This window comes from Falco cherrug, chromosome 6, assembly GCF_023634085.1.
Source record: "Falco cherrug isolate bFalChe1 chromosome 6, bFalChe1.pri, whole genome shotgun sequence".
Classification (NCBI taxonomy): Eukaryota; Metazoa; Chordata; class Aves; order Falconiformes; family Falconidae; genus Falco; species Falco cherrug.
In genome coordinates, this window is record NC_073702.1 from 90,729,929 (window position 1) to 90,743,133 (window position 13,205).

Here is a 13,205-nt window from a genome sequence, read left to right on the forward strand (position 1 = left end):
CTGTAAGGCATTTAATATTCACTCTCCTTTTTCTGACTAAAAACAATTAACCAGCTATTCTTCAACACACAGGTACTCCCCTTGTAAAAGGAAACAGAAAAAAAAAAAAAAAGAAATCGAAGAAAAAGGCAGCTGTATATTTGGAACTCTTTATACCCTTAATGCTGAAACATCAAAACTCTTAATCTGATCCTACTGACAATGACAAGTGGTAACTCAGTAATTATTTATCCAGATGTTCATACTGAAAGAAAAAATTCTTTAAAAATTGAAAACCAAAATTTTTTTTTCACTCTGATCCTCAGAGTTAGGCACAGCAGAAAAAATAAACAATTTAATCCAAAGAAAACTCACATAGGACTACAAAAATGTAATATAAAATGTTATCAAGGAGCAGGCTTTCAGGAACTGATGTTTCCAAGAAAGAACACAGACACAGAAATTTATACTAAGCACAAAGGCTTCCAATATGCAAAGCCTCCAGAGACAAAATGTGTTACTCTGAGTATGATTTTAAATTAGTGGTCTAAATGATTTCCCCTTGATTGCCACAATCTAGGTCTATAACCTCTGAAAAATCATCATATTCCTCATTCTGTACTCTAACCTAAGAGGAAACATCACCTAGCAACAGAGAAATTACATTCTTTTCATTTGTTCCCAAGGGTAACTAATGGAATTAATACTGTGAGTAGGAAAGCACAATTTCTATATAGTCCCAGTATCGAATAAAAGTTCTTTATTCTCACATGCACCCAGATACAAAACAGATACTGAGAAAATTATGCTAGCTGGTTTGGATGATTGGGGTGAAAGATAACTCCTATGGCTGAAAGTCAGCCAAACCGTTTCAGTATTCATGACCCATCTGTGTTCCTCTGCTGCCTTCAGGAATGACAGCCCACATATTTCACCCCAATTCTGTGGCTATTAAACGTAAAGGGTCTATATCTCACATCTTCCTCACCTACAGGTCAGACAGATACATACTTCTTCCATTAAACATACAGCACTTTTTATCAACGCTTCTCGATGACTGAAGCTTAGGCACCTAAGTCTGGATCGGTGGGATTCCCTGTCTGTGTGCCAGCATGCAGGAGCACGGATGTGCACGAGCGGCAGAGAAAACAGCCCTGCCCTACCGCTCGGACACCAGCTGGACTGGAACAGGCACAAGACAGACATTATCTGCAAAGACCAGGTCTAATGCAACGCACTGGAAAAAGAGGCAAGACTTTTCAGGGGAAGTTATGTATTTTTTAAACATGATCTGAAAAACCTCAGGCCCTTCCACATCTCTAATTAAGCATGTGAAATTAAGTAAAATGGAAACTGAACTGCTTCCCATAGTGGGGAGGGTGGAACGGGAAAAAGAGGGGAGGCACAGAAGCTAAGCCTGTAATAACGAGATAATTTAAAATTATTTCATTATGAACTCACTGAAATATGTCATTGGACAGGAATAAAACCCTGTGTATGTTTTTTGTGTCAGAGCTGCAGGAGGCAGCTATCTGGATAAGGAACACAGACTGCCTAGGGTAATTGCAGTTCCTCCTCTTTAAATTCCTTCCTTCTATTTAAATGGGTTAAACTGTTTTTAATAGCTAAGTTGAAGGTACAGATGACCCTACTAACAAGAGTGCGTTACTATTTTAAAAACCAGAATAGAAGTTAAACCTTCAATAATGAGATAGAAAAATTTGTCACCCTTCTCCGTCAAAAAGGACTGTTATTTGTCTGACATTTCACTTGAAAATAGTTTCACATAAAACTATCATATCTGCATTTTTAGTGTTACCACTTTTGAAGCAACTATGCTGTTAGAGGATATGAGCGATTTATACTGTTAATACCTACTTCATTTGAATTTTGAAGGTTTTATTTTTGAATTCTGTAAGAGAAACTGTTCTTAGAACAGCTGTTCTTTGAAATGTAAAACTCTCAGTCGTCCAAATCTGATGGCTACTGTCTCTGCTGAATACATGAAGGAGGTACACTTAAATTCTTCCAAGTAAGCCAATAGTTTTAGGTAGTTTGCCTAAATATAACTTGTTTAAAATTTTATTAAGTCAGATAATGAGGATACCATCACAACAAACACCTTCAAGACAATCACCGAACAAACATTTTTAATTAAGTCATCTAACAAGGCAGCTGGCAAAATTCCTGGTAAAACAGAGCTCATCTAGACTTTGAAAATATGAACATAAGCATAATTAAGGAAATAATCTATCCTACAAATAGTAATCAAATTGCAATCACTTGCAGTGCTATATCTTAAATTTTAAGTTAAACAAAATAAGAACAGTGCTTAGCTTCTCACATATTCTTATTTTGTGACTGCTTGGGTGCTTATGAAAAAAGTTCTAAATGATTTTTTCCTGCAGTTGGCATCCTTAGCAAACCTCTACCGTTCAAAGCCGCTGGTTCACAGTGCAGACTTTTGCAGGTGTTCCAAGACCTCTCTGCCTTCAGTCATTTGAAATCAGTCATCAGTCAAAATTTATTGGGTAAGACAAACAGCCAGCCAGCATATCTTTTTAAATCCCATTTGTTTAGCAAATGTAAAGAAAACAAATACAGTATTCTGCCACTGAGCAGCTGAGAAGAATAAGAAGAGATCACGAGTTCTGAAAGCCTGATTTTGCAGAGCTCTTATATTCTGCAGATTATAAACAAAGAACTTTCACTCTCAGACTGCTGTGGTTATCTCCTCCACAGATTATGTTCTTACTATTCCTTCTCTTCCCCTAAAGGATAGGATAAGGAACGACAAAACAGGTGGAATGGTCCCTCAGCTGTCTCAGTTCACAGTCCCAATCGTGAATTTAAACAGCCATCACTTCTCAATTATGTTAAGCGTGAGTGTAATTCCTTTCAGGACTGGAGGAAAATACTGCAGCTGGCCAGATATTTAGCAGGACATTATCAGCAGTTTTTGTTTAACACATTATTTCATTTTAGTAATTTCATTTTTGAGACAGCACAGCTTAAACAGTGTGTCTTGCCTATGGCTCAAAAATAATGTAGAAAAACAAATTATTCATATTCTCAGCAAAGCACTAGGAAACAGAGGGGACGGTGTTTCCCCTTCCACACGATGACGTATATTAGATGGATTCACTGTGACATGAAGCAAACCCTTACTTGCAATGAAAAGATAATAAACTTACCTTTTGCACACACCTGTCAACAGCTGTAGCTGCCACTAAAATCTTAGGAGATAATACAACTAGAGTAGATACAAAAATTTACCACACATACATTTTCATTACTATCTCTCCAAAGCAAAATTTTCTCTTCTTCTTCTGTTTATTACAGATAATAATCTTAATCCAACTCGAGACTTACACGTATTGAAGAAACTGCTTTGTCTGCGTTGCTCCACTGTCACAGTCCAGGGGGCAGAGATGGAACACCGGGTCTGGAAAGCCCATGCCAGGCTAGAATATGAACAGTAACTCCCTTTCACTGGCACTGAAGCAAACCCTGAGAATAAAGACAGAAAGGTGTTTCTATGTAGGACATTTTCTCCTTTGAAACAGCATTTCCTGCAAATATACACATCAGAAGAAAAACCAGTAATATTTACTCGTACAGTTTAGTTTACAAAGGGAATCAGACTTGAACCTTTTGTCTTGAAAAGCAGAGCAAGTTGCAGAAGGTGGGGGGAAATATTGCAACAGAAAATCCCACAAAAAAGACAATGACTAGAAGGCTTCTAAGAGACTTCTATTGCTGATAGAGTGAGAACGCACTCTTCAAAACTAGAAATATTGTCCTAGCAACAAAACGTGTAGTAATGTTCCTGGACACAATCAAAAGTGATAGATAAATAAAATAAAATACGGTATGTGCTATGAAAACATAATCTGAAATCAGCCCAATAATCCTGTTCAGTATCTTCATTAATGATCTGGACAGCGGGGCAGAGTGTACCCTCAGCAAGTTTGCTGATGATACAAAACTGGGAGGAGTTTTGTGTCATCTGGGACACCACCTCCCAGTTTTGTGTGAAACTGGGAGACCACCAGAGGGTCGTGTGCTGCCATCAGAGGGACCCGGACAGGCTGGAGAAATGGGCTGACGGGAACCTCATTAAGTTCAACAAGGGCAGGTGCAAAGTCCTGCACTCACAGAGGAACGGCATGCACCAATACATCCTGGGGGCTGAACACGGTCCTGGGCAACCTACTCTGGCTGACGCTGCTCTGAGCAGGGAAGGTGAACTAGATGATCTCCAGAGGCTTCCAACCTCAACTCTTCTGTGATTCTGCAAATTCGTGAACCTGACTTACTCTGGCATCCTGAAAGGAGAACGTACCTCCAGAAGTACCTTCCCCATGGCCCTCCAGATTTGATTATTACAAAGCTAGCCAATTACACATGCTCTTATCACCTCCAGAACAGATCGCCAGGCAGCTCAGCTAATGTAGGAAGGTTGCTCTTTATTAGCCGAAGGGAGCATGCCTGAGAAACAACACATTCATTTGGAAAACAAAACATAAGAGTATTAGACAGCTTACTTCATTACCAAATACATTTGCAATGCTATTTGCTTTTGGTTGGTTCTTTTACTCCCACTTTAATTGAAAAAAAAAAAAAAAAGTTTCATGCTCTAAATACCATCTCCTTCTGAAATTATGATGGAAATCTGAAAAATGTCTATGAAGAGGCAATAAAGTCAGGACAAAATGACAGCAAGAAGAATCAAAAGACAGTGGAATCAGATGAATAGCTGCTGAAGAAATAAAATTCTGACAGAATGGCTGGGGCACAGAAGAGGAAAAAGTCAAATGTCAGAAAAAGCAGCAGCCAAATGAACACTGGTGTGACAGAAAAAGGTCAGACAACCTTCAACTGATCTCAAGAAGTCTGGTGATACAGTTATTTTAAAATAAGTACTGCAACATCTGACCATTACAATTCATAACAGAAGTTGTTAAAGCCCAGGGTGAGATGCTGGCTTCACTGAAACCAGTGCCAAATCTCCTATTTTCTTTAAGGATTCAGTCTGTTTTAAAGTGAGAGCAATTTATACTTTTAAGACCTGCAGCAGGAGAATACCAGTTCTGAGCTGGCCATCAAAATTGTGTCTAGGAAAGCCCAGGGGCTGTGATGGCTGTATTCTGGACGCTGGGAGGTGAGACTGTTTTGGTCTCTGAACTGCAGCAGGACAGAAGAGAGAGGAGGAAGATACGGAAAAAAAAAAAAACCCAAACTGACATGATTCACACAGTTCAAAACACTGAGTGCTGCTATTTCAGAAAGTATATCCACACACTTCTGTACGCATACTGCTACCAAAGGAATAGACACTTTGAAAGGATAGCAAAGAACAAAAATATTTATGGAATGTAAACAGTTCGAAATTCACATCTCAATAAAACAGCATTCTGACATGTAACTATGAACACTTGATGCATCATAACCTCTAAACATCTGTGATGGGATTTTTATTTAAAATCTAAAATGTTTCTTACAATAAGCTATTCAAAACTGAATCGTTTGTAAAAGTAAGACAGGTCATGAATGCTGGACTGATGTCTTGTCATCAGCAAAATACACATCAACAAAGGAGAAGAAAAAAAATGCGCTTACTGTATTTAAGTCATGCACTGCGCTAACATAAAATTAACTCCTCAGTGATACTTCCCTGCTATAAACATTGCAATTAAAACCTTGCACTGACTTTCAAGTGTTGTCTTTCACTGGCTAGGTACAAAATTTTCTACAAATATAAATATACATATATTCAGCACTAAAAGTTCGCTTAACAAACCCACTACAAAACCATTTCATTCTTCTCACAAAGTGAAACAGAAGAATCCAAGACAGCTAGAAAAGTGAACCCAATGGATTAACAGTCTTATGTCTGCGAACTTTAAATCCCTAACAGTTTTCTTTCTAACCCTCACCCTAGTTCATATACAAGTACGCTACTGTACCCATTCCTTTATTTCCTAACCTTTATTTTAGCTACATACTGCATATTTAACATGGTACCTTCAGGAGATTTATGCACGGGGTGCAGCATCTGTCACCATGCACAATGCCAAAAATTGGCATGCATTGCCATTTGCTTGCTACACCACCTAACAACATTGTGAAAGACAGCAAGCGTGCTGAACATCCACGTACTTACTCCACTAGTGAATGCAGTGTTCAGCAAGCTGAGCACTAATATTTTTTTTTAACAATTGGCAACAATATAATAATCCCCTCTACTCCTGTAATTATTTTCCACAGGAGTAAATACAGAAAACTGTTCTTCCTCAGTTCCATACCTGAGAGAAACAGTGCATGAAGTTGGTTTCAGCAGTGAGAACTGCATTGTAAAAACACTTTTAAAAAAGCCATCAAGATGCTTATTGTGCAGTTATAATTAGAACTTTGGAAAAATTGCCCAAGCATTGTTCCAGACTACACATGGGAGGCTCCAGGCTGAAATAATCATGACATTCTCCGAAGAGACCATACAAAAAAACCAAAGATGTTCTGATTAAATTCCAAATTGCAGTTCTGAAGATATCAAGCACTGTTAATTTAGCCTCTAATGGGCAATGAAGTTTCAGGAGATTTTTTGCCTGTTTTTTCTACTTAACATTTTGCTTGCTACTTTTTATTCAAATGAAACTGTTATGCACAGAAATAACACAATCATACAAACAATCGCAACAGGGAAGACACTTCAGAATCATTACTACTTTTTTTTCATATCATCTCAAGAAAGGCCCAAGTGCACAAGTAGTAATGAAATCTTTGCAGCGATACAAACTACTTTTTAAAAACCCCTCCAGCTACCTTGGAAAAATTTGGATGTGAAGAAGTTAATTTCTCAAGCTAAACCTCATGCATTTAAAATCACAGCACACGGAAAGGGTGGAAAGGGTCGCTGTCTGCTTGGGGCTAAGCATGGAACACCAAAGTAATCAAATCAGAGAGTTAGAGGTCACACCTGAAAAGACACAGATTATTTTAATAAACACTTTAGAAGCAGTTGCAACCTTTTAATGTGCCTGGTCTACTTGAAAGAAACGTGTTGGGTTTTTTAGGATATACTCTGTGACTAAACAGTAAGAATGTTTCCCTCCGCCAAGGAAACACCACTGGCCTACTTGCAGTTTCCCTACAGAATGGGCAACACTTCATTATAGATTGCCCTGAGGAAGAAAAGAGACTAGAAATTCATTAACTGCTTAGAGGCAAGGCAACTGTGGAGGCAAGGACTTTTCAGAGGACTGTAGAAGCTAGAAAAAGCTAGAGAACTTTATTTTGCCATTGAAAGTGAAGGAGAAAGAAGGGACATCCTCTGTTGAAAGTAAAAAACATGCCCAGATCCAGGTTTTCTAATACCGAACTTGAATATACTTTTACTAATTTAATTTGGCCTTTCTTCCCACCTCAGTCGCCAGCTTTCCCTGGAAAACACACAGGCATTAGTGTAGTTCATTACGACTTTCGCCTAGAACTTAAGCACGTACAAGCTATCTAGGCTGCATAAAGGATTCTGAGACAGATTCGCTAATATCTGTTAGCAGGGTTCACAGCTGATGGCATACAGTGCCTCTTTACAATGGAAAAAAATTTGGAGGAAAAGTGAAAACAAAAGGAGGCAGAAAGATACAATGTGTGTCTCAAGGTAGTCTCCAGTGCTGAACATGATTCCCTCACATAAGAACTTCCCATAGTATGTATATACTTTTCATTAGGACTCCTCACTGGACAGATGCAGGCTGGTTGGCTGTTAAGCGCTATGACGGCATGTTGTGGCATCCCCTAATGAATCCAAAACCTACAACCCAGAGGACAGTAAAGGGAATGAGAACTATTTCCTGCTGCTGCTGGTTGCTACTAGCAAATACTACTGGGATTCACAGCTGCAATGTCATGAAGGACAACAGCAAGAGAACAATGGGAAAACACTGCCCCAATTGCTCTGCAGCCGTGCTGACACTTTGGGGGAATGGGGACAGAGCTGACGAAAGGCAGGCAGCAAAGCTGGACATGGAGGGCTCTGAGCAATACAAAAGGCTAAGGTACCCATGGCACTGCAGTAACTACACCTATACAACCTTAGGTTTGTTTCAAAACCTCAGGAGTATTCACTGCTTAAAAACACTGTATAATGAAAATAATTTTCTCTTATGAGAAGTGTGCAGATCAAAAAAACCCCAGCTATATCAAAATTAACGAAATAATTCAGAAAATGCCACTCAGCAGAAGTTTTCAGTTATACAGTATTGTTTCTCATATATCAAAACACAATTTCCCCACTTTTCTAACCACAGTCTTTGAAGGACAGATCCAAAGCCAACTCTGATCCTTAGCGGAAAAACCGTTCTGCCTTCCTCCTAAGCCTCTACTGGGAAAGATAATACATCTGAGTTTTGAAAGTGACTGGAGAGTACTAAAAAATAGAAAGAAATGGCTACAGAAAAAATAGAGACGTGTTGAAAACAAACTTGGATTCCTAACAACTAAGAATATCCAGGAAGACATAAGAGGAGAAAGGTAAAGAATGGGAAGAAAACACATTTTAATTAAAAAGCAAACCACCTCACTCCATGATCTTAAGGCATATATGGCCCGAGTTACTCTGATGGGATAATAAATAACTGACAGGTTTCCAAAGGTACAGCTGGCCTGCACCAAACCCTGTAACAATGAGCAAGAACTGCATGTCTAAAGTGCATTTATGATCTGAAGTACATGTGAAGAAAGAAATACGGAAACTGCTAAGCAGTGACAACAGCAGCCTTGTCCACTGGTGGCAATGCCAGTGTAAAGCAAGTTATTTCATAAAGTATTTATCACATCTGTACTGGAGAAGATTAACGCAGGCAAGAGCAACAAGGTTGACACTACCTAGCAAAATACAGGCTTTTAAAAAAAACCACATTTGTTTAGGAAGTGCCATTAGCATTGTTCAGATATAAAACTGAATTAATATGTAGCTCTTGTAGGACCTGGAGTGATTAAAGAGGCAAGGAAATGTATGCAGCTGTATCGTGTTCTCATCCATGCACATACAGAGGGGCTCCTGCTCCTATATGTGTTGTTCTTGAGTTAATCACTTGCCATTTAATACTGTGCCACAGGAACCACTGAGTCTCACAGACAGAGCTGAACACAGCAAACAGCAAAGCACATTTTCCTCCACTGGAATTAATACGACAGGGGGAAAATCAGTGCAAGGGCTTACGATACACAAATATGCACACATATGACAATGACCAGGCATCCCTGAAGCACAAACAATCCTGCCTTCCCTCCACCCCCCAGTAGCCCCGCTGGTGTAACCCCAGAGTAGGCAGGTGGCAAGGGGTTGCTCTTGGGACACAGCAAACCCACCTGCTGCGCTTGTGTGTCACCATATGCAACACACACACACAGACCTACCCTTCCTGCTTACATGTGCACACATGCATGCAGCAGACAGACAGACCCACCTTTGCGCTTACCTGTGCACACGCGGGTGCAAACCACACACCGACAGACCCACCTTCTGCGCTCAACTGGGTACACCCAGCTGCAACACACACACCGACAGACCCACCTTCTGCGCTCACCTGTGTACACATGTATGGCACGCACACACGCATGGCACACACACACGCATGGCACACACGCACGCATGGCACACACGCACGCATGGCACACACGCACGCATGGCACACACGCACGCACGTATGGCACACACGCACGCACGTATGGCACACACGCACGCACGTATGGCACACACGCACGCACGGCACACCCGCACTGAGGGACACCCCGGAGTGCGGGGAACCGCTCGGGGCCGTGCCTCCCGTAGCGACTGCCCGGACCAGGCCACTGCCACGGGAGACAGGCCCGCCAGCCAGCACGGCCTCCCCCCGCCGAGGAGGCGCCCGCGGTACCACACGCTCCCCCATCACCTCGCCACGCCGCTCGGAAGGCACCATAGGCGCACGCCCGGCCGATGGCCGCCGCCATACCGGCCCCGTCCCCCGCTGCCCGCCACCGTACTTAGCCGCCCGGCGCACCGCCTGAGGAGAAAGCGAAGGCAGCGAGCGGGCGACTGAGAGGAAAACTGGAGCGGGACGGCGAAAAACACCGGCTGACGCTCAGCTGGAGCCTTACGGGAACGCTCGGCTGCCCCAGCCCCTTCCCGCCGGAGCTGCGCGATTACGGGTCCTTCAGGCAGGCCCGGGACAGCCCCGCCGCAGAGGCCGCCGCAGGACCCCAGCCGGGGGCGGCCCTTGCCCTGCGGCCCGGCCCGCCGCGGCCTGGCCGGCAGCCGTGGGGGTGAGCTGCGCGAGCAGCTGGGGGCTCAGCGGAGCGGTGCGCTGGGGCCGGGGCCTGGAGCCCCTGCGGCTTTCCCAGGCATTGGGTCGCTTTCGCGGGGGCCCCGCACCCCTCGCCCGCACCCGCGGGTGCTCCCAGCGATGGGCCCCGGGCTGGGCGCTACCTCCTGCCCGGCAGCCCCGCCGTGCGGGCCGGGGGCCCGGCGTGCCTGCCGCCCTAGCAGTGCTGCGGGCCGGTTGCTCCAGAGGCGGGTGGGCTCCGGCAGAAGCCGCTCCCCTGCGCAGTGAGCTTTGCCTGTAGCTGGGCAGGCTCCCCTGTGCCTGGCAGTAACGCTGCCAGCTTGCAGCGTGCCCCAGCTCTCCCTCCCCGAACTGCGGCAGCTCGAGCGCCCAGAGCTGCTGCGGAGCCCGGACCCGCTGGCAGGGAGTGCAGCCGGGGAGCCGCAGCTCGGCGCGGTGCCCACCTGCGCCCTTGGGTGCGAGCCCCGCGGGTGGGAGCATCTCCCCTCCCGCAGAGTGCCTGGCGCTGTGCCTGTGTGGCAGTTACAGCAGGAACGAAAAGGCAGCATGCTAGGGGATGAATTCTTGCTTTTTCAGAGCTGTTTTTGAGGCAAGGAAGATTTTGATGGAAGTGATTCACAGCAGCTTTCCCCCCCCCCCTCTTCTTCCTGTGCAGCAAAGCCAGTGGAGTTGCTGACTGCCCTCTTCTGCAGCACAGGCGTTTTCGTGTGCTGCATTAGCGTTCTTCCTCCTGATGTACGAGTCCAGTATTAAAGACTACAGTAATAGCAAATAGCTTAATTTGCATTAGCAGAAGCGCACAACCTGCAGTGTTTTCAGGATCTGTCATACATTCAACACGTAACACAATGATTGCTTTGTACCTTATGGAACAAAAATACACCCAAGAAGCTGTAGAGAAGAATTTCCCATAGTGTGCTGACAGACCAGCTGCTGGCAGAAAATCGATGCAAGACATAATCTTTTAAACAGGGTTTTTATCTTATCTTCAGGCACTTTAAAAATGCCCATTCTCACAGCATTAAGATACCACATATTTCAGGACGTAACCCTGCCAGTGTCACTAAGGATAAAACCAATTAGTCTCTCATAAATTCCTGCAGATATGTTCACTGTGGTATTTATTTCCAGTTCTTTCTTTTGGAAGTAATTGTGTCACGTAGAAAATTAAACTCTTTTTTTTTTTTTTTTTTCTTTATGCATTGGGTGATCTGATGGAAATGCCACTTTCTGCGCATCGTTTACTGGAAAGAAAGAATTTGCCTTGTATAAATCTGTTACATAGAAAGAAAATTGCAGCCAGTGAAATGGCTGTTTAGCAACATTACCTTGTCACACGGTTACAGCTGGTCAATGCCAGCAGCGTAGGGCCGTGTTTTGTTTTGTGTCAATGGGAATTGGTTTATGCACTGGTGAGTCTCTCGGTAGGCTGCACAGACTAAAAAAGATGGAGAAAAAGTAATATGCAGTCCTGAAAGCTAGAGTTCACTACTGGTCATTCAGCTTCTAGATCCAACTCAAAGAAATCAGATTGCCTCCTTCGTGAGGGTTACTATGATTATTTTCCTCCCATACCCTCTAACTATGGACTTACATTTTAAGAAAAGACATTTCAAAAGGCTAAATCATCTTGGAGCAAAATCTTCCGAGTCTGAAAAGTGAACAAAGTTCTGAATTGACTCAGAAGGGTTTTGGGGGTTGGGGGTTTCACTTCAACCCTCTTAAAGAAATCTGGTTCCATTAGCTCTAAACTATTATTATCTTACCTGGTCGAACCCCAGGTTCTCTCCTTAGAACTGGAATGGCATGATAAGTCTCCCCATGTGCCCTGAGCTCCACAGAGACCCAGGTCACCTGCAAAAGTCTTTGTGTTAGGGCTGGGGCCCCAGAAAAACACCTAGTGCTCGTGCTTGGCTACTGTGCAAGAAGCTGGGGTGGGTGACACCATGAGAAGCTAGAGGGAAGGCAGATGACCGGAGCTGCTGGTGGCACCTGGTTAGCGCCAGCACGGCACTGTCATGGCAGGCAGGAAAGGATGTGGGCTTGGTGGGGAGAAGGAACCTGAGGGGTGATCAGCCCAGGATGGGGAACAACTGACTGTTAAAACACCGTGGTGCAGCCACCATTCTCCCTGTGGTGAGAGGCTAAGGTGGGAAAAGCCACACTCCACAGGTATCCATCAGGCAGTCTGGTGCTTTTAGTGTCCCACTGCGCTCCTGTGAGATGCACACCTGGACTGTCCAGTACTGGAATACTTCCAGCAAAGCGATGTTATCAGCTGTTTCTTTGCTGTCTCAGGGTAGGAAAAGGAATCAATTTATAACTGCTAACTTACCAGAACTGAAAACAGTGACAGTAAGCCTACTGTCTGGGCTTGTTGTCATTTATATTTTGGAGCAAACCTTATTTGCTCCAATTTTTTCACCAGTGATAACAGTTTTATGTGGCAGTCAAATAGATTTGAACCAGAATTAGTCACTGCTGTGTGAACAGTGCTGCCACTGGGAGGGACAGCAATGCAGGCTGATAATGGATCATTCAAAGGCAGGCTGCCTGCTCCAATGAAGGATGGATAGTGCACTCAAACGCCAGCAGATAAAAATTTCAGAGGAGATGTGATTTTAATTAGCGTTTTCCTATCTTTGAATAATAGCAAAGTCTCAATCTACCTCATTTGTTTCAGCAAGACTGGTAATTTTTAACAACGGGTAACATAAACACTGTGGTTTTGCCTGGCTCCTTGCCTGTAAATCTCTGTTGTTTAAAGTTACTTCCCAGTGTATGCTTTCCCATTGTAAGAGCAACGTCAACTAAATGCATTACACTGCTTTGGCTCCTACTTCCTAGGAACTTTGGATGGGCAAGAAGGAGCCTCTCTAAAGAGGAGCTCTGAGA

General features: G+C 43.6%; 1 protein-coding gene across 1 annotated transcript in view; it reads right to left on the reverse strand.

Moving 5' to 3' along the window:
• MRPS5 (mitochondrial ribosomal protein S5) overlaps positions 1-10,101 on the reverse strand; it is a 59,625-nt gene extending 49,524 nt beyond the window's left edge. Inside the window, exons 1-2 of the mRNA XM_055714244.1 lie at positions 9,921-10,101; positions 3,352-3,489 (exon numbers count right to left, since the gene is read on the reverse strand). Of these exons, the coding sequence (XP_055570219.1) occupies positions 3,352-3,489; positions 9,921-9,978 (196 nt within the window). The 5' untranslated portion in view covers positions 9,979-10,101. The remainder of the gene's footprint in view (positions 1-3,351; positions 3,490-9,920) is intronic.
• Positions 10,102-13,205: the final 3,104 nt, after the last annotated feature.